This window comes from Periplaneta americana, chromosome 4 (assembly GCF_040183065.1).
Source record: "Periplaneta americana isolate PAMFEO1 chromosome 4, P.americana_PAMFEO1_priV1, whole genome shotgun sequence".
NCBI lineage: Eukaryota > Metazoa > Arthropoda > Insecta > Blattodea > Blattidae > Periplaneta > Periplaneta americana.
In genome coordinates, this window is record NC_091120.1 from 175,334,897 (window position 1) to 175,358,566 (window position 23,670).

At 36.6% G+C, this 23,670-nt stretch overlaps 1 protein-coding gene across 9 annotated transcripts in view; it reads left to right on the forward strand.

Annotated features, from left to right (window-relative positions):
- Bap170 (Brahma associated protein 170kD) overlaps positions 1-23,670 on the forward strand; it is a 465,097-nt gene that overhangs the window by 184,117 nt on the left and 257,310 nt on the right. For all 9 annotated transcript variants that reach the window (XM_069824389.1, XM_069824391.1, XM_069824392.1 and 6 more), the window contains exon 3: positions 16,206-16,303. In XM_069824389.1, coding sequence (XP_069680490.1) covers positions 16,206-16,303 — 98 coding nt within the window. The remainder of the gene's footprint in view (positions 1-16,205; positions 16,304-23,670) is intronic.

A 23,670-nucleotide genomic window follows, 5' to 3' on the forward strand; every position in this document is an offset into this window, starting at 1 on the left:
TTTACTGTCTTATTTAATATTCGCAGGTTTAGGCCTACCTTCCTTATTTTTCTTCCGACAACCAAGTTTGCATTTATATATCTGGCGTTGTTACATATATCTTTTTATGTAATGGCGTGTACCAGGAGGCCTACTCGACTGTTGGTAATTCACCTATATGAAGCCAGTTATGTAGACCAATTTACAGACAGTCGTTGCCCAGGGTGCGCCATAGGAGGCTGGTCTACGCTACACCCGCGATCAGATATGGTGATGGAAATTTGTTGGGATGCCACAGGAGAACCGGAGCTTTCGGAGAAAACCCCTGTGTTACCTGGACCACAGGCCTACCTAATACAGATTGGGGGTTATGAGATCGAACCAGATCTCTAGGATTGTGAATCCAGTGCCCTAGCCACTAAACTGCCGTTTCAGCACGGTATATGATATGATATGATATGATATGATATGATATGATATGATATGATATGATATGATATGATATGATATGATATATTTCGTCACAGCACTTCTTTACATGTAATGGTGTACCTCACATTTCTGTATCCGGTGCCACCATTAACATATTATTACACTAACACATTATTTCCAGTACACGTCTGTACAAATGCTCCCATTTACACTATACCTTTTTTATTACTTGGTCTAATCTTCCCTTTAGTATTTCTCCTACATTTCATTTTCTATTCTCTATTTGTTCATTAATCCTAGTGATATATGGTATATATGCAACAAAGAAATAAAGGAAAAATGACTATTAGTAATACAACACATTACATTTATTTCACTCTCTAGTAGACAATTCTTATATAAAAAAGAAGACATTCGTTAAAATCTATACTGTATGTCACAATAACGCCTAACCGACAACATACGTTTCACGTATTTACAGGGATCCTACTATTCTCCAACCAGGAGATTAACCGTGGAAGGAATGTGCTTACTATTGCGTCATCTATTGGAGCGAAGTACTGTGCTCCAACCACGAGAAAGTCTCCGCCGGATGAGACGAAGGGGGGTAATGCTGTGAATGAATGTTGATGTCATAAGATCACACACGTGGGTACTCTTATCTCTATTGGCTAGCTCTCACAGCACAAACCATAACATTGATACAAACATATTGATACTACCCTAGTTACAAAATTAGATCACAGTTAATCTCCTGGTCTTTTAATCTCTCCATACAGGAAATAGCATATGAAGGAGAGCGCATGGTTTTTAAACTGGCGTTATAATGGTAATATTATTTATCTACTTCGTTCCAATAGATGAGGCAGTAGTAAGCACATTCCTTTCACGGTTGATCTCCTGGTTGGAGAACAGTAGATATATAATATTACCGTTTATAACGTCAGTTTAAAAAACATGCGCTCTGCATATGTTATTTTCTGTATGGAGGGATTAAAACACCAGGAAATTAACCGTGATCAAATGTTGTAACTAGGGTAGTATAAGTATGTGTGTATCAATGTTATCATTGTTGCTTTGAGAGTTAGCCAATGGAGATGCGTGTACCCGCGTGTGTGACCTTATGACATCAACATTCATTCATAGCATCACACCGTTGCGTCTCATTTCCCTGAGACTTTCTCCTGGTTGGAGTACAGTATGTATCACCTGCCACTCTTCTCTGTGTGTGTGTGTGTGTCTCTCTCTCTTTCTTTCTTTCTTTCTTTCAAGCTCATTGTTTAGCTTTTGAGAAGGCACTTCCCGTACAAGGTCGTAATACAGAAATTTATCCGCAGATCGTGTTGGAATAATATTTCACAGCAGCTTTGTTTTGCGAGGTCCAACATTTTTGTACGCGGCAGATCTTTTGGAGCAACTCGTTGATTGATAAGCCTACCCACTAGATAAAACATAAAGAAGAAGTTCGATGCTAGAGAGGCGAGGTTTTGTTCGACATTATCCGAAGAAAAAGAAAACTTAAGCAGTTAACTTTCTCGAAGAACAATTATCTCAGTGCTGGAAGTAAAGAATACAAGAAAAGTGGGGAGCTAAGAAACCACCACGACAATGAACAAGGCGAAAGTAACGAAGCAGCACGATTCAACATGGCCGTCTGCAGCCGTGACCATGAAAGGCGGCGGCGGCAGCAGCAACAACTCTCTGTTCTTCACGTCATCACCGATTCCGGCTGCCTGCCTGCGTTAATGCGAGGTCATAAAACACACGCAATTAATTTGCCCCCTTTCAGAAACCGAACTGCGTTGCTTTGTGAGGCTGGAACCTTCTGAAACGTCTTCGAGACATGGTACTTGGTCACATACGTGGTTCATTGCTTAATCTTCGTGTGAAGTCTGTTTTTAGTTACTGTTGCGAGGGTTGGAACGGTGGAGTGAGAATACAGAAAATTTAAAAAATTTCCCACTGCTGTCATCCTCGGTGTTGTAGTAGTTACCATGGATGAGGGACTCGCCCAAAGGGAGACGATGAAACGTAATTAGTAGGGGGTGGATGTTGACGAAATGTCGTATTTTTATTTTTCACATTAGGACGATGCCTATGAATATAGAAATCCCTTCTATATTAACTTTTTATTTATTTTATTGGGTTATTTTACGACGATGTATCAACATCTAGGTTATTTACCGTCTGAATGAAATGAAGGTGATGATGCCGGTGAAATGAGTCCGGGGTCCAGCACCAAAAGTTACCCAGCATTTGCTCGTATTGGGTTGAGGGAAAACCCCGGAAAAAACCTCAACCAGGTAACTTGCCCCGACTGGGATTCGAACCCGGGCCACCTGGTTTCGCGGCCAGACGCGCTGACCGTTACTACACAGGTGTGGACTTCTATATTAATATCAACGTAAAAAATTAATTTCTTATATTGCATTTTTTGACGTTTTTGAACTAATAGGTCATTTTTACATTTGAAGAGTCCACTGCAAGAATGATGGATGTCACTTGTCGAAAATGAACCAAGACTGTCATGCATAGCTTAAGACATATAGAATGTACATAAAGAGTTATATGGCATTAACACTGATAGTCATTGTCCAAATGATCGGAAAATCACAGTTAAGCTTTGAGCTCTAAGCATTTCAAACTCTCAATTGCTTCTCCTGAGAAATGTATTCCAAATGACATCCATCATTCTTGCAGTGGACTCTTCATTTTTTTTCTGTCTTTTCTGGTCATTTTTAATATTTTGAAAAAACTTTTAGATCATTTTGAATGCATTTTACTTCCTTCTTTACATATAGACCTGTTAAATCTTTTTCTAAGCAAACAGATGAGTAGTAGGCCCTACTAGTAATTCTCTACTGAATAAGTGAATAACAGTGAACTTTGAGTTTTATAGTCTGGAACAAACTCTAAAGTCCATCCCTCATTTCACTGAAGGCTTTACTTCACACAACAGAAGTAATATAAAATGCTTGACGACAGCTTAGTTTAAGTGACGGCTTTGACCGCTATTGTTCTTTTGTTGGCACGAGGGTGTCTTTAGAATTTATGTTTGGAAGGGGGGAAACTTTCACAGTTTCCTGGACAATAGGACGTTATGTCCCCAATATGGTTCGGAAGAAATTTTTAACACAAAGATTGCATGAATGTATGCTGCGCCCACAATTTGTTCTGTTATTTACACTCCTCATCTGAAAGGTCTAGTAACAAAAGTGAAGAGCGGAAGGAGGAAGATACTGAGAATGAAGGCACTGACATAGACCACCCCTGAGTGAAACACATTGTAAACACTCATTAAAATCTGTAGTTTTCCCTTAAAACTTTAATTTTGTTGCATGCTCTTTTCCTTTATCTTAGTTTGATTCCAGGAAGTTGCCTCCTCTCGCTGACATTTTGAGGGAGTCATTGAAACAAGGTGACTAAATTTTAAGAAGTTGTGGTGCGAGTACGGTGAATAATATTTAAATGTTATTTTCTTTTAAATTCTTGTCATTCTCTCACTTTATTCACTCTCTCACTTTACTCTTCAATATTCTTTAAAACTCTAACCCTTGCTACTTAGCTTCTCGTTTTCAACATTTGTCCTCATATCACGAAATAGATACTCGCTCACAACACCATATCACACTCTCCATTCCTAAACACTGAACATCCTTCTACTCTTCATCTTTCACGATCTCTGCAGCTCATCTCTAGAACTCTCTACCACAACATGTCAGAGACTGTGGGATATTGTCTAGTTTCAAAAATAAATTAAAATTGCACTTTTTCAATTCAGATTCCTTTCAGTTTAAGCCCATTTCTCTGCGATAGTTTTGTAAAAATATAGGCTATATATTTCTTTTCATTCCTTTCCCCTTTTTGTTCTCTTTATCAGCTGATGAATTTATTATCATAGCCTTTTATTGTGTATTTTATTCAATTTTCTTTTTTTATTATTATTACTATTTTATTACATTCTATTTTGTTATATTCTTCCTTAGTTTTCCATATTAACCATTTGTACTAAATGAGTTGCTTTTGCTATATTCCAATGTATTTTACTTTCTTTTTTCTATTATGGTATTATTTTCATGTTGTTTAGTGTCGATTTTATTATGCTATTATTATTTTTTTTTGTAATATGTTAGTATTCTGTTCTGTAACTTTTTGTTAAATTTTAACTGCTTGTATACTTTATGACCTGGTAGAGTGTAAGAGAAAGCCCTATGACCTTAACTCTGCCAGTATAAATAAAGAATTATTATTATGATTATTATTATTATTATTATTATTATTATTATTATTATTATTATTATCGTTTTCCCATTATTTTAATGATATTTTATTGATCATTTTAAGTAGATTTTTAGGTTATCAACATCCGCCCCCTAGTAGTTAGTAGGGCTTCCTGAAGAACGGAGTGCCCGTACAAAATTTACGGGCCATTTCTCGCCCATTGAGTCTTACCTGCGCATAGATTTTTTTCTACGCCTAAACTATGACTAATCCATCCATCCATGCCCCACACGTATTTTTCTGTCGGATAATTAAAAACGTCGCTATAACGCCACTGTGTCAATTTAGCCATTATGCTTAACCATGTTCTCACAAACACAAGAAACGTACAGCCTTGTGCCAGGAAGACATAACTGGATTTATTTTTTCACTGTTGAAGACAATCTTACACTGACTTTAACCCGACTAATGCTGTGTTAGTTCTCCTAAGGGTGAAGAAATGAAATAATATCAAAGGAGCTACAGCCATTTGCATATGAAGTAATCGTTCTGTTTGAACTTCAACGACCGGAAGTTAAATGCAACAACTCACTGTGGGAAAGTACGCTATATTGCATAAATGTAAGAACATTGAAAATGGTGGCAAGAGCTACTTGAGACAGTGTCGTCTGCAATGTAAAGTGTGGCAAAATTCACAGATTTCTTAACTGGTACCGAAATGATTGCGCATGAACACAGGGATGATGATGATGATGATGATGATGATGATATATAACATCTGATCTGTATTTGTTATGTGGGATTATCGGCTAATACATAGTATGTTTTGTAAATAGGTGATTTAAACCAAGAGTTATAGTTAATGGATTCTTTCTTACAAAGCAAGCGTATGTACTAAGGAGACTATTTATTTATATGTCGTCATTCCATTTTCAGCCAATGAAGTGTAATGAAATGTTGAATTCCAACCAATCATAGTCATACATGGCGATAATTTCTGCAGCTCGATTTATCACCATCAATTTATCGCATGGTCGTTCTTTTGTTTAGTCCGTGTCGCCAACTGTTTCCACGTAAATCGATGAGCATGAATCCATTGTAGTAAATAAAGTGCGAAATCTTACTTCCACATCTGCATCTTCATCTTCTAATTTCATGTCCATTGTATCTAAATAAACTGACACTCCTTCATAACAATTGTTCATTTAATTAATGTATTAATCAGGTTTTTTATAAATACTGTAAAATGTTTAAATTAAATTATGATTTTAGCAGATAATGAAAACGTATTTCTGTTATAATAACAAGAGAAAAGCGCAGTACACATTTTTAAATCTGTATTTCGCTTTTCTCAATTGGCATTACTGAATAACATTCTATTTCTTTATCGCAGTAACTTAATCGTTATTCATTTATTTGACTTCACAATGTCTGAATAGGTTAAGTATTCATAAATACACAATTATTAACATTTTGTGAGCGAATTTTAGGAATATATTATTTGCATTTTTATTTTATTCACGAAATAGTCCTAATAAATGTAACTCGGGGTCTGGCTGCCTCTTAAGACATTACTATAGATAATATTTCTCTTGACGTATTGATCAGAAACATGGACACTAACGATAAAGTAAACATCCAGAAAACAAGCAGCAGAAAATGAGATTTCTAAGATCAGAATACTTGACAAGAAAAGAAAATAGCGATAATCGACAATAATAAAATTAGAAATAGAAGCACGCCGATGACGAGATATTAATTGCGAATATCATTAATTGTGTAATCTGGATAAAGTAGCCAGAAATCATATGGGAATTTCATTATACAAAACTGAAGTAAGTACGTAACTTCAAAGAGAAGGAACCCATTCCCAGAAAATATGCCTAAACATTTATTAGGAAGAGTGAATAACATTGTCTTGAATACTCATCATTCACACATGACCTTCACATTTCCAATAAAATTGTGAAATTTATAAAAACGTCAAGTATTATAAATTCAGTCGGTTGTTCAGCTGAGACCTACACACATCATGTTAACAACCAACACAGCACTGAAACCAGCTGACTGATTTTCGAGACGTGACAGCCAAATTTGTACCACATTTAACCTACCTCAGCTGTATTTTAAATATTTATTTAACATGTATCACTATTTTAATTCCCATGCTAAGCTACCATGGGTAACTACTAGAATATGTAAATGCAATTTTAACAGCAAGACTTTTAACACACAGCAATCATTTGTATCAAGCATGCTCTTAATTTACTTGTTTTCAACTTATATAACATATGGAACATAATATTTTCCACATGAAGAGTCAATATCATATTGTCATTTTGTTTTCACATTTCATTCTGTGCTCAATCTTTAACATTTATGATAAAATGCAATACCACAGCGTGATACCTTGACATATGTACATGTATTCCTCAATAGCATAATTTTTCAAACAGAGTAATCATTCAGCATCAAGCATGTTCATAACCTGCTAGTTTAATTTACGTATTATATGAAACACAATACTTTCACATGAATATTTAATAATATATGTAATTATTGCACGTCATAATTCCATTTGTGTCTAATCTTAACATTATGATAAAATGAAAATATTGTTCATGTAAACAGCTGAGTCAGTGCACGTCTAATTATAATGTAACATTTATCTAGTCAAGTGATAACCATGTTTGTTTGTCCGAATATTACTTCATTCCATTTAATTTTGTAATTCAGTATTCAGCACGTATAACATGATACTTATGATGATATGATGATGGCAAATAATTGCCGAAAACGTTAATCCAATCAATAAATATGACATAGTTAATAATTAAGACTATACATTACTTGATAAGCAAGAAGACGGACCCATTTAACCTATATTCACCAAATTTAATTTGCTTATCGGTCTATACCTTGCTTACTTACTTACTGGCTTTTAAGGAACCCGGAGGTTCATTGCCGCCCTCACATAAGCCCGCCATTGGTTCCTATCCTGAGCAAGATTAATCCAGTCTCTACCATCATATCCCACCTCCCTCAAATCCATTTTAATATTATCTTCCCACCTACGTCTCGGCCTCCCCAAAGGTCTTTTTCCCTCCGGCCTCCCAACTAACACTCTATATGCATTTCTGGATTCACCCATACGTGCTACATGTCCTGCCCATCTCAAACGTCTGGATTTTATGTTCCTAATTATGTCAGGTGAAGAATACAATGCGTCCAGTTCTGTGTTGTGTAACTTTCTCCATTCTCCTGTAACTTCATCCCTCTTAGCCCCAAATATTTTCCTAAGAACCTTATTCTCAAACACCCTTAATCTCTGGTCCTCTCTCAAAGTGAGAGTCCAAGTTTCACAGCCATACAGAACAGCCGGTAATATAACTGTTTTATAAATTCTAACTTTCAGATTTTTTTGACAGAAGACTAGATGACAAAAGCTTCTCAACCGAATAATAACACGCATTTCCCATATTTATTCTGCGTTTAATTTCTTCCCGAGTGTCACTTATATTTGTTACTGTTGCTCCAAGATATTTGAATTTTTCCACCTCTTCGAAAGATAAATCTCCAATTTTTATAGTTCCATTTCGTACAATATTCTGGTCACGAGACATAATCATATACTTAGTCTTTTCGGGATTTACTTCCAGCCCTATCGCTTTACTTGCTTCAACTAGAATTTCCGCGTTTTCCCTAATCGTTTGTGGATTTTCTCCTAGCATATTCACGTCATCCGCATAGACACCTTTTCAGAATGAAAATATTCAGGACGCTAGCCAATTAAAGAAATTATACTTCTGAATAGTTGATTTCTCTATTTGTAATATTCTTTTACCCTTAAAACTAAAGAAAAAAGGTATTTTACAAACAACTTCAAATTAGTGTAACTTTGAAATATTGAGATTAGGGCAAATGGTATGACATTTTTTGCTCAGAATGCCTTCGGAAATAAGCTCCGTAAGTGACGGTAAATCCTCGTGTATCACTCTGTATATTGTATTTGTGTGTGAGGCTATAATCATAGAGTCAATTTTAGATCCTGTACTTCGGATCGAGAGCGCTGCCGGTATACCGTCAACTTTGTCCAAAAAAAGAAATAGGCTGCCGACTGTTAGAGCTTCCCAAAGTGAAGTTAGCCGATCCGCTCTTGTTGACGGTCGGCGACGGCCTTGTGCCGCCAAGGTGAAGGTCGTGTCCATGCAGGTTCCGTTCTGGCTCAGGTGATAGGGGGATGCCGCGAGCAATCGGAATCCATAGCCTGGTTGACGTGAGAATTTCGTGTAGGGGAAGGTTAGGAGGGGGAGGCACACGCTCGTTCTCTGTCTCTCTCGGCGATGGATTGAAAAGGCAATAGATGCTGCGTCTACCGCCCGTCCTCCCTCCACCCATGTCTTGGGCTATGCCCCGCCTCCCGGCACGTGCCCGCCATGTGTTGTTTTGGGAGGATTTGGCATCTCGGCACACGCGCTCCGACCCAGGTACGGATCACGGCTTGAACTTTGCGGATTCCGTTCACAGTTTCTGAGCAATTGGCCGTATAGTAATTCAGTGATTTGTAGGCCTTGTAAGCCTATATTATATACAGAATACGACACACTTGGCGATCCATTTAAATGCTACAAATGAGTCTGAAGAAATCTCTTCTGTACGCATATTATTTTCTCGTAGTACGAAATGTAAAGAAAAAGTACTGTGGTCATTGTAGAAAGGTCGGCTGAGATATTTTCACGAAAATACTACATTTTCGACATCCCTGGTACGATAAAGATTATATTTTCACAAACAGTTTGTATACTAGTATAGCGATTTCTTCTAAATTATTGAACTCATTCTTGCTTATAGCCCGTAACACCGAGTGAATTTATACGGGAATGACGCATAAGAAATAGACTGCTGCATAACAAGTTCTATTGAAAACAGTGAATGGCTCTTTGTTTAAAAACCATACGCATAAACACATACAGGGTTTCTCAGAAGTAACGCATAATTCCAATTGAAATTGAATGAGGGGATTTTGGACAAAAAAAAGCTCAGACGCACCAAATCTTGTGTGTATTTAGAAAGCAATAATCTTATGGACACAAAATATTTTTGAGACTATTGTTGTGCAATTATGACGTCATCGAGAACATTTTAAATGACACCCATAGTTCTTTTAATATCATCTGAAATAGCATATTTTTAATCATTTTGTTAAGTTTGCTTATACACGCTTTAATATCTAGGTCATATCCCGTGTGTAGGGGAGACAGGGTATGGTAGTCACACTTTTTTTTTTACGCAGTCACCAAAAGCAATATGCACATTTTCATTTCATTAATTTGTAGTCCACATGTTTCTGAATGTTTGGAAAAATAATTATTGTCTTCATTGTTATTGTGATAAGACTATCAATAAATTTTCTATTATAAAATGTTTGTGACTACCATCCCCAGGATGGGAATGGTTGTCACATTTGTCGGGGTTGGTTGTCACGTGTTAATATTACGAGAAAATAGGCTACAAGTATTCGAAGGAACAAATACCTATTTTATTCATATAACACGACTAAAGGCAAAAGAAACATTTAAAATTAAGAAATAACTACTGCTTAACGTTACAATATAAACAGAAGACTGCAGAGGATTAATACAAAATTAATGAACATATACGGAATAAAAGAACATAAACACTACACAAACATATTATTGAAAATTGTTCATTGATGAAACTTCAAAATTATAGCCAAACAATGTGCTATACAAAATTAATCTGAAAAATCGGTATCACAATTTTGACAAACGAAATGGACACTTCCTGTCGTGCATTTTTCATGGGCCCATTTCTTGCATTCTATACATTTTTTTTATAATTACAAAACAAACAAGAGAAATAGAAATAAAATAATACAAGCAATATAAAAAGAAGATACAGTAGTATTAACAAAATTTGATACCGAATGAGCAGCGCTCGTGCTCGGTCGCAGTTCAGATATAATATTAAAATAAAATAATAATAATAATAATAATAATAATAATAATAATAATAATAATAATAATAATAAATAAGTGAAATAAAATAGGAACTAAAATATAATTACAGCGGCAATGGAACATTGTACCCATATTTCTCTCGATCTGCTATTGATAAATAAATCAAGACATACGATACGAAAACTATCATCGTCTTCGCTGTCACTACTTTCAGTTTTCTTATTTCGCTTTTTTTGGGTTTTGTTCTTCTTTTCAGCCGGGAAAAGACGTTTCTTAACATCTGTAGAACATTGTTTCATTTTCTTCTTTTCAAGGTCCTCTTTTACAGGTGTGTCCGTGAGGATAGCCGAACATCTCTTTCGGTTGTCGTTGCCCCTTTGATTTTCCTTTCTTCAGCTTCAGGGAAAGGTCTGATATCTTTTGGGGAAACAATAGGCTTAGTAGTCTCAACATTCTGCAAGCCGCTGGAAGAAGGCTGAGGCTCAGGTAGTTTTCCTACGTCATTAGTTTGGAATGTGGGAGCCACTAATGTTTGAATTTGATTCTCTTCTACTCCTATACAGTCCTCCTATTTGCAATCTGTGACTACCAACCCCTTTCCTTGTGTGACAACCAACCCCGAAACGCCATATTGAAAACTTTAGCTAGTATGGAGGATTGTGAGTTTCATAACGATTTAGAAAGATCATCATATAATACATTGAATTACACGCTACAAGACGCTGAAAACCGAACTTCACTACAGTAAAAACTTCTAGAGCGAAATAAAACTGCAACAATCTGTAAATTTTACTCACCAGCACCAGTAACACAAAAATGTGGACAGCTGCTCACTAAGTTGCCGGTAACAGTTGAAAGTTCACACAAATAGTCGAAGTAACGCTGCCGTTCCCACAATGCCACAGAGTCATCAGGTAACAGAGTTATTAACTTTGTGACAACCAACCCGTGTGACAACCAAACCCGTCTCCCCTAAATCTTTGGGCGTATCAGTTGGCCGTGAGCTATTGTGATGTTTCCTTTGTCATAATGTTATATGACTTGTATTCATTTTAACTGATTTCAGTTTTTAACGATTATGATAAGGGCGCATACGAATTGAGCACAACATATCTGAACAACCCTTATTTCTTATTCGAGTAGAGCACAAATAATCTAACATTTTTCATTCGTGTCGAGCACAAACAATTTAACACATCTTCTTCACATTTTCTACAGACTAGGACTGACAGCATTGAGTTTGGTGGTGACTTATGGTTAAAAATGTTGGTCAAAATTATTTTGCTGGTATGATTAAAAATGTTGGTCAGAATTATTTTGCTGGTAAGGTTAAACATGTTGATCAAAATTAAAATCATGTAACTGTTTATTTAAAAAGATTTGCAGTGATAGGCTGCTCGTTTTACATAATATAAACGAGAAATTACTACTGTCTTATATTTTAATAATGCATCTGTCAAAATATATCGTTTTTTGTGTTTCGTCGAGCGGATTTCTTTTGGCGATTGCAGCTTCTAATGTTATTATATGCGTCTGTCTGAACCAAAATGAAAAAAAAAAAAAGTGCATGTATGTTTGGATGTGGGCTGGTAAAATTATTATTGAATTTAGAATGAAACGGAACGGGGGAATGTAGGCACTCTTTGCATTTGTGTTCTTCTCGTAGAATCGTTTCTACTGTTGTTTTTGCTTAACTAGAATGACATCGATGTAAGCGAAAATAGTGATTTCAGACCATTGTGGTCAACACTTATCAACCTTATCATAATGGCGATTAAGCCGATGGTAAATCATGGTATGTAAATTTCCAATCCGGAATTTGCCTTTATGACTGAGGTAAGTAAAGCATGAAAAACCTCGGTCAGATTGGCCGGCCCGAGTTTGAACTTATCAGTTCCCGAATTCGAGTCTAGTGCGTTACTAATGACCCACGTCACTCGGTAGTAATTTATTTATTTTATACAGACGCACTGTGGTTATGGTAACGGTGGTAACAATTTTATTGTTGATACATTTTCTGTTAGTCCTTGTGTTACGAAAGCAGTTTTATTGATGAAATCGACATAAAACAAAATATTCTTAAAATAAAATGAGAAAATTGAGATTCTGATGTTGATAAGATTTGGTGACAGAAGTCTTCAGATGTGACGTGTTTTCGACCTCCACCCCCTCAACATTTATTTGCTTTTCACTTTGTAATATTGATTTACTTAAGTTATTTCTAACTTTTTCGTTTTCAATCTTATTCTTGTTGGTTTTAATATTTCTTGTTCGTCTTTCTGCTCTCTTTATTTAATAATTGGTTTCCAAACTTTTCTTCCACAGAATATTAATAAAAAAACGAGCAAGGTTGTCCATTTCCCGAGAAATTAGCAACGTCGCCATACTTTTCTCCTTTACTCTCGTGATTTTCAGAAATAAAATTCAAAGCTGTGATAAGACGTTTATTTATTTCCGACGGAGTTTTTAAACAGTGGAGCACGCACCGGGGTTTGCATGAGTGTAACTTCGTCTTAACAAAATGTGTACTGTGATGTTTTAATTTTATTTGAAACGCTGTATGAAAATGTGTGATATAGTATTGGCACAGTCTAGTATATACAGTCACGAAGCTCAATACATAGGGAATAAGCATCCATAGATAGTTGCTAACCACTAGGATGGCTACTATCGCCTCATCACAGACGATGCGAAATGGTATCGGCACAGTCTATTGTTCCTAGTACCCTCAACAACTCAAGCTTCGTCACGTATATGCTAGACTGTGGTATTAGCACGGGCATTACCACAAGAGACATAAACATCTTATTTACATATTTTTATACAAGGTTTACTTATTTGTTGCACTCTGTGGAATTCAGTCTCATCTACACTGGGCACTGACGAGCTTAACAGAGTGGGCTGCTTTACTTCCAACGCTTTATGGGCAATCATTTCGATGCAATCGAGTGGAAATGGTAAAGGTTTCAAGCACGTTCTACACACAGAAAACAGCGATTTCGAAGATATCGCAGTGCTATAACTAAAGAATTGATGTTTTTATAGTCTTTTCCGCAAACGTCTAGTATTTGGTATAGTTACAACTAGACATATCCTTGCTACTCTTTAAGAATGATTTCGTATTTCTTGGATCTGTATGAAACAGCGATGAATGAATCCAGAAGATAAGAGAGTTCTTGAATGTAAGTATTAATATATGGAAAGGAAGGTACTAGAAAATATCTGAATTTCGGATAAAGTCTGCCATACTACGCAGGATCAGTAATCGAATGACATTATCGATACTGTTCGATTTTTCTCTTATCATTATATGAAGTTCAAAGGAGACGCATTTGTAATACTGTAAAAATTCGTTTCGAGAATTTTACGAAAGTATGCTTTTAGCATCACTAATAACGAGAAAGTTTTTAGGAATTCTGTCTATAGCGATTTATCCTAAATTATTTATTGGTCGAATTTTCTTCATATTCGGTAGGCCTATATAAAAGATGAAGTCATTTGGGAATGTTACACTTGAAATATAATGTTAAAAATTAATGGGTCTTTTCTCAAAGTAAGATACAGTGGGTTATCCACTTCAAAAATCGGCAGGAAATTGATGTGAGAGAATACAGTTCCTATCGAACGAATATATTTTTTTCTAAAATATGTGCATTATTTTATATACAATTATTTAAATTTTTCTTTCTGTTTAGTCAAATGTTTTGACGTGAATATGTAAATGTATTGGATGAGAAAATGTTGACATTTTTAACGTAACACGAAGTTCAAGAAGCTTGCGTTAGATGCTGCACATGCCAAAGCGTACACGTGCTGCCATCTGTCGAGTGTTGTGTGATCTACTTGCGCAAGTGAATAGGCGGCGAGCGGTTATCTAATGAACTACTATCGTTATCCGTATATAACCAGATTCTGTCAAGGACGTTTAATGAAATTACTGGAAATCTCCATATAATAGAAGTCAACTGAAAATGGAAATAGGCTATGTTATTTATGTGCAAGAAGGGTGGACTAATATTGTTTTGTTCTGGACACGTCCTTAAAAATAAAATACAAAACGATAAAATGAAGACATGTCGTATTCACGCTTTAATCGGGATTCATTTCTGTGAACTTTCACTTTTTTAATACATCCAGGAAGATGACTACATAGATAGTTAATAATCTCTCAATTTTAAAAGATTACCTAATGATAGCTAGTCCGTGAGTGAATTTCTATTCAATTAGTCTTACAGAATTTTGAATTATAATTTTTATCACAATAATTATTTTCGAAGAAATTAACCTTCTTGGAAACTCATTATCATTATAAATCCCGTATTATCTCTTAACATTTAGGGTCTATGCCACTTTTACTGAGTTTTGTAAGTATAAAAGTAGCATTAGAAATTACTGCAATGCACATAGTTATTTTATGTAAATATATGCAAAAATGACATATAGACAGTTTACTCGTAAGCCGTACAGTGTGTAAATTATGACAGACATTATTTTTTGGATTAAATAGCTAAATACTGCCACAGAGAAATTGAGTATGCTGTATCCAATAGCTGGATAAAGTAGCGAGGCAGACCTTGTGAAAAATCTTGAAGTGTATTAAATAGAGAATGGAGCAAGATGGACACCGTGGAAAACCGCGAGGTACGAAGTTCATCCTACACTTCTAGTTCCATGCTAGGCTACCACAGCAATGTATGTAATGGGGGAAAAGGAACTGGCAACCCTACCCCATTACACCTTGGCTTAGTTGTCTCATGAGCGATGCCGTATTGGTGTCATGAGAGTACGTAAAGATTAATTTTATGTCCTACAGAATTTATCTGTTATGATAACAACGATTATTCCGGAGTGAATTTTGCTCTTCTAATAATTATGATATGAGGTTCAAACCTGTCTTCGGGTAGTTGACTAAACAACAAACAATACAGAGATGCCATGGTAAATTATTTTATTTATGGGTGTGTTTTAAATATAGTTCAAGTTAATTCTAGTAGCTATAAATAGTATCATTCGCAAGACGCGTAGGAGTAAGGAACTGAATTGTTGAGAAATGCTAAAAAATGTATAGCGATAATGAGAAAATGTGTGTAATCTTCGTGACACTCATTTACTTATTTTCTACAGTTGTACTATATCATCAGTCTAAGATACAACAACAACTCGTGTTATGTCCTTAAATTTAGTAGTCAAATAAGACATGAATAATTCTGTGGTGTTCGGGTAAAGGGGTATAAGTCATTTTTTTGTTCAGGTGGAATTTTGTTCCCCAGATGAACACACAAGTTAAATTATGCAAGTGGGTGTGCAGAAATCAAAGAATACAAGCAGTTGATGTGTTTTATTTGTGTAGAAAATTATTTGTAATAAGGGTTCCAAGTTTAATTTTCATTTACCTCCGAACTCATTTTATGACTTAGGCCTATTTCCCTTTACCCAAACACCACAGAATTGACCTGATATTGCCGTCCAACACGGCACGAAAAACAACCATGATGTTTATTGTTACTTTATGTTGAAAGGTTTGTGCCTGCTCGCCTTTGTGTATGTTCCCTTGGAGGATTGTGATTTTAATGAGATTTTGTTTTGTTGCAGGTGAACAGCCGGAACGAATGGGAGTCGCTGGTGGACCACTTCTGTCTGCCCAAACATTGCGTGAACTGCGGTGTCGCGCTCAAGCAGATCTACCTCAGGTCAGCTTTCATCATCTTAGCGCTAGAGAAATCAGAGCATGAAGCCATAAAGGAATGAAAGTAAATTGAGGCCGAAAATGTTCGCCCAGAAAATATCACAAGCACGCTTGCTCTTATATTCGTGTAGGCCTATGTCTTCGGTTCACTGTTTTTAGTCAAAGGGTGTCCCACGAAAGCTATAAAACTATAATAATGAATTTCATGGTAGCATTTCACATAATTTATTCGAAGTGTACGCATGTAAATAGAGTCATATAAAGTTAAATTTTGATTCATTTTATTCGTTTATGGAATCATTCATTCCGTTGCTATGACATTTACCCTATTTAGTTTCTTGCTGAAGTCTTGAGGGGCTGTAGTTATCGCGACGTTATGAAAAGTTTCAAGCTGCGTGCTGTGTGTCAAGTTAAGACTGTAGATACGTTTTTGGAATCATACATTCTAATGCTCTGAATCCGAACACTTTAGTTGAGTTGCCTACTAAAATCTCCAGATTTAGTTACCGTCAGGTTATAAAAAGGTTTAAGCTTTCTTGAGGCTGCATACAGTACAAACGGAACACCATGTACGAGGTGTGATCACTAAATTCCGAGACTGTGTCTGCTGTGGGTGAAGGGATCGTGTGATTGACTTGCGCACGCAGCAGTGACACTAGATGACCTTGAAGAGACGCGACACAAAGTTTCAAAGCACTATCTTCATTGAGACCTGTGTTACATAAGGTTTTGTTAGCACGTGCATCCGCGCATTTGCGAAATCACGATGGACTCGAAACTGGAGCAAAAAGCGAACACCAAATTCTTCGAGAAATCGGCAACCGAAACCCATGGAATGTTGAAGCAAACTTACGGAATGAAGCAGTGAGTCAGGCGAGGTGTTCTGAGTGCCATTCGTGTTTCAGAAATGGCAGAACATCGCTGGAGGACGACGAGAGGCCAGGTCGACCACACACGAAGAACACTGCCGAAAATATCGAAAAAAAATTCGACAAATTGTGCATTTTGAACACGAACGACCACAACTGTGGACAGAGAACAAATGGATACTCCATGACGACAATGCGCCAGCTCACAGAGCTCTCGCAGCACGCCAGTTTTGCACCCGTAACAAGAAGGTCGTTGTTCCTCAGTCCCGTATTCACCAGATTTGGATCCCTGCGACTTTTTTTTTGTTTCCGAAGGTGAAATTGAAGCTAAAGGGTTGTCATTTTGCCCCGGTGGAGAAGATCCAATGCTAATCGCAGAAGGTGCTTGATAGGCTTGAAGAACGCGACTTACAGGAAGCATTTCAAAAATGACAGACACGTTGGGATCAGTGTATAGCTGCCCAAGGGGACTACTTTGACGGGGTTGGCAGCCAAATTTAAATGAGATAATTTTATTTGCGTTTATGGGACAGATCTCGGAATTTAATGATCACACCTCGTAGGCCTACTCTAACCAATCTGGGTTCAGCAAACCTATTTCGGGAACCCACTCGGGGAATCGAACAACAGATCTCTTGGATGGGAAGCGAGTACGCTATGCGGCCGACTCCTCTTCACACACGGAATAAGTAAAGTATTTTATGTAAGTGCGGCGATGGACCCCTTGGCCTTACAAATAAGTTCAGATGCTGCAATTGCCGGGGTTAAGTGTTAACACACCCGTGCCGAGCACTACAGCTCGCAGAGCGGCGAAGTGACAAGTGGGTCAGTGAGAGTGAGTGAGTGCTCTCATCTTGGTTCGTCGGAAGTGAAAGTTCAGCGCCGAGATTCTGGATCGTCGTCAAAATACACGGCGAGTGCAAGATTGTAATTGCGCTTTTGGTTGGCGTCCAGTAATTCATCATCGCAGTGGACTGACTTCTCGCGAACAGTACAGTGGAGGCGCTCGACCTCTTCAAAAGTACAGGAACATCATTTTATTTTTACTAACATTTCTAATATTAACCTGGCTATACCTTTGGATCAACGATTAAGAACCGGAAACACCGTTTGCTACCCCCTTCCACGACTGGAGTTCGATGATACTGGCGTAAAATAGAAACAAATCCTTTACTAGGTATAGGGGGGAAGAAAAGTAGTTCATCCATTTACGTAAACTAGGAAATATCGCGATTTTGAGTTTGATAATTTTCATTATGTTTTTGTTTAATCAAAATACAGTACATTATTAACAATAAGTGTTTTTACTCACGAACTGAGCTTTCCATGCGGACGTATTCATTATACAGTGTATATTATACTGTCTACACCACATTAGCGTACACTATAGAGAATGAAGTTAAATTGAAAAATAATCATAATATGGATATTTAAACATATATTTGAAAATGTTGGCCGTTCATTTCGATACAGGCTTCAGTTCTAATGTGCATATTATCGCACTATAGACTATTGTACGTAATTCCAATTACCAGGTTCGTACTTCGTATCAGTAACTCATGTTGAAATAATTCTGTACCTACTCTATAAAAGAGACCTTACGTACTGTAAATTCAATCTTCACTTCTGCCCGATCCGAAAAGATAAAATTACTCAGACATGCTATCTACTGTCCGTCCAAGTGGTTTCGTCGCAGCGTCGTAGAAAGGGAAGAAATCACGTGACAGTTAATTACTTAACGAGGCCCTTTTATTTAAGTTATTTTAAACAGTCGTATAATATTACGTAGACGTCCAATTCTTAACAGAAATTAATGTTCTCAGAAAAGAGGTAAGACAGCCCAGCCACTACTATTTACAGAGAGGCGAATAGAAGCAGGTGGGGGAAACCGGGATGCGACGTAGGCAAATGGAAAATGATGCAATATTGAAAGCTCTGTCGTCACTGGAAAACACGAACATATTTTTGGAACGTACTGTTCACTATGGCCATAAGGCTACTATGACTGTATATGCGGTCTTGGATCTGTGTGGAGGACAGTTGAACTTCATTAGCGGAAGGGGTGGGAGTGAAGTACATTCAAAAACTCAGGTACAATAATAATTGAAGTAAAAATAAAATGATGTCCCTGTATATGTAACTAATTACAATTGGGCATGCCTTTTAATTAGCGTTGATGTCAGGAAATGTTCCACAGATCTGAAAATACACCGTATCCCGCTTAATTTGAAGTATAAATAATGGTTTTATAACGTAACTTTTTGTATAACTTGATATCAGAGCAACTCAATGTGTGCGCCTCGAAAAGACATTGTTCCTTACTAATCTATGTAGCTAGTCCAGAAATAGCATATAGGACAATCGTATATAATACACAATTGCACGCATTGTCTTACCAAACTGCTATGAACATAAACGACCATAAAAATTAAGTTGTCGCTGTGTTCCAAAATCAGTTGTTTACAGACATCCCTTGCTGTTAGAGTGATCTCCTTTTCTTCTAAAGTCTACCCATCCGTCTTTTTTTGTTTTCGATGATTTTAATATGTTTTGAGGTCACCTCTGTTTATCACGAAATAAATGTTTTTGTCGTAATGTAAAAAAATGAACTCTGTATATAGGTAATTGCTTACACTGACAAGGCACACGGCCTTCGGAATTACGATTTTACCACAGTCATGAAACTTTTGTTGAGGGTACTAGGAACAATAGAATGTGCCGGTACTGTTTCACATTGTATGTGATGAGGCGATATTAGCGATCCAAGTGGTTAGCAACTATCTATGGGTACATATTCTCTATGTATTGAGCTTCGTAACTGTACAGTATATACTAGACTGTGATTTTACTATGATTCCGAAGGCCGTGATGACTTACTTGGGAATTAAATTAATTGACTTTATTTTAAATGCGTATTAATTTGATGAAATACAAACGAATTAAATACGGTTTAATTTCGATATTAAATTTAAATTACAGTTAGTTAATTGTAGATTAGTATTATGTTGGTGAAATCGATTCTTAGTGTAATTTTTTAATTATGTTGCATACTAAGATGTTATTTTTGTAGTTTTTATAATTGGAATTTTTAAGAAGGCAAAAAGGTCCTATGTTATATCATATTCCATTTTGAAGTTAATGCTTCTAAATAATAACTGATTCTCTTGAAATTATCGTTACCACTTTTCCTGTCAGTTGCATAATTAATTTATAATTAATAATTTATTTAATCTGGCAGAGCTAAGGCCAGTAGGTCTTCTCTTCCGCCCAGCCAGACTCTAATTCTAATTGAATACAATTGGGTACATAGTTATTACATTAATATCTAGACCATAAAACAACATGAAAGTAAATAATGAAAGCTGGATAAGTAATGTTAGTGTGACAATAATAAACATTGGTAAGAAATAGTTATAATAATAATAATAATAATAATAATAATAATAATAATAATAATAATAATGAGATAATTTAGATATTTATCTGTGATATATTTAACCATTAAACATTGAGAAACCTGAAACAGCTATTATTGTTAACAAGAATTGTTAGAAAAATATTTCGTTAGCCTATTCTTAAATTGGTTTGATGTCTGACAGTCCCTGACATTACTCGGTAGGGAATAGGGAATTCCAAAGTCGAGGAACAGCCACAGTGAAAGAAGATGAATATGAGGATGTTCGGTGGAAGGGAATGGATAATATTGAGGAGTGTTGTGATCGTGTGTCTAGGTTATGATGGGTGGATAAATTTTGAAAACGAGACGCAAGATAGACAGGAGTGGAGAAATGCAGTATGTGAAAGAGAAGGGAAAGACAGTGGATTTTCCTACGATCTTCTAGGCGGAGCCAGGACAACATTTCGAGGGATGGTGTTACGTGATCAGCCCGGCGAATATTGCAGACGAAACGGACGCACATATTATGAACACGTTGTAGTCTCTGCGCCGAACAAGAATAAATACCAGAATAATATATCCCATGCTGGCTATATGAATAAAGGTATAAAGTATAGGCAGCACTGAAAAAAGACAAAAATATTAAAGTGTATATACTTAATCATGATCAACCTACCAAACTATTTAATAATCTAATTTCGAAGTAACGCTTAGGTCAGTAAGCAGAATATATTTTAGTATGCTGTTAGTATTTCAACGGCAGGAATGTGAACGTTGCTTCGGCTACAACTCTTCAAAAGTCAGAGGACATCGAGGTGTACAGGGCGAGTTGGAGTAGACAAAGGAGAATAATCTCATCCTCCTTTTATTTCTTGTGTGGATTAATAGTGCAGTAACCGACCTGTTTCGCGTGCCTGGATTTGCTACCACTTTATTCACAAAAATGAAGAATAGCCTCTCTATGCATCTTTTAGTCTTTCCGTAATTAGTTCTAATAATGGACCGCGTTAAATGTGTGTGATGACCTCACGACGCAAACGTGGTTTCCCCTGCTAAATATATCAGGTACACTGACTTGATCCTCCCGATTCTGCCAGACTCTTTCCGAGAGGAATGTGGACTGTTTGAATACTCTTTTTCTCCCATTCCTGTGCGCCAAGTAACAACTATTCTTGCCAGCAGTGCAAGTTTATGTAACATCACAACTGCGTCGTGTGATGTTAGCATTGATATAGAGCGCTGGCAAACTGTCCCCCTCTGCCCCCTTCAAATTGGTCAGCAGCAAGCTAAAATTAATTCATAGAAGCCATAATTTTGCTCGTCACCGCATGGAACACTGCAGTGGTATATTGCTGAAAAGCCAGCAAATGAAGTATGACCGAGCTAGCTAGGCGCTGCCATCATTGCCAAACAAGTTATGGGTTTTATTTTTGTGGAAAATTGTACTGAATCTTCGTTGAAATCCTATACTTTTTAATTAACATACACATCCGCTGGTGGTGTCTATATCTCTCTGCAACTCAAAGCAGCGTGAATTAACATTTATTAGAACAGAGATTGTACGTGGGTACACAAAACAGACACAATTAAAAATAAAAACTATGGCATAAAATCAGAGTTACAAGTAATAGAGAAAAAGAGATTGTTAATGGCAGCGTATCCGGCTAAAAATTTACGTAACCGCGTTAGGTTCCCGTTAGAAAAGTGAGGATTTCACTTTCATAAAGGAAAAAGAACTAAGGAAGAGCCTAGTGAAGTGCTTTGTATGGAGTGTGGCATTGTATGAGGCAGAAACAAGGACATTACGATGAAGTGAAGAGTAGCGAATAGAAGCATTTGAAATGTGGATAGTGTTCTCCAACCAGAAGATTAACCGTGAAAGGAATGTACTTACTATTGCGTCATCTATTGGAACGAAGTAGATAAATAATATCACCTTTATAATGTCAGTTTAAAAAAACATGCGCTCTCCTGCATAGGTTATTTCCTGTATGGAGGGATTAAAAGACATATTCATAGACATTCTTACCGCGGGCTTCCGGTGAATGATCAGCGAACTAACGTTTTTCTTATTCATAAACCAGTGTTAGCGATACGATATGATATGAATCCTTGTACAAGTAACCAGTCGATAGCCGGGGCTAGCTTAGCACGCTAGTAGCGCAGGCTAGCGAAATGTTTATGAATAACACCCAGGAGATTAACCGTGATCTAATTTTGTAACTAGGGTAGTATAAGTGTGCGTATCAGTGTTATCGTTTGTGGTTTGAGAGTTAGCCAATGGAGATGCGTGTACCCAAGTGTGTGACCTTATGACATCAACATTCATTCACAGCATTATCCCACTGCGTCTCATTCCCCTGAGACTTTCACCTGCTTGGAGTACAGTATGGAGAAGAATGGAACGTGTGAAGTGGACAGACAGAATAAGAAATGAAGATGTGTTGGAAAGAGTGGGTGAAGAAAGAATGATAAACTGCCTACTGAAGTTGTCTTAAGCAAACAGTCGGTTCGTAGGAGGAATGTGGTTGTTTCCGTTTCTGGGATATTCATAGTGATCCTTCTGTTGCAGCGCGGAAGATTTCGATAAACGATCTCTCTCTTGAAATTTTCTGTCACCTAATTCCTCGTAAGAATTCTCACTTTCCTCCACTGCAATTTGACGTCCACCACATCCCTATTTAAGTAATCGAAATACAGTAATTTGCCTTCAAAATCTTCAGCTGTCAGTTTGGCTGCCGTTTTATTTTACTACTAATCACCGGTTATCTCCTTTAACCGCTAGATTGCTGGAACATGGTCGGTTATAGATTACCGTGGCTTAAGAGGGGAGGTACACCATTGGCCTGCAAAAATTTATGGAAATTAATTTAATATCTCAGCTACTATAAAAGCTAAATGAACAAAACTTTTCGTGCTTAATACACATACATTACACTTTATCAAACAATATTCAGAATATTAATACAGCTAATAATTACATGTAAAAAATATCAAATTTGCATATTTTTTTAGAATCATAAAGTGTATTTTACATAATTATATCTACAATTAATTATGTGCATGATTCTTTTACTTATTCCTTCAGAATGTATTTTTTTTTCT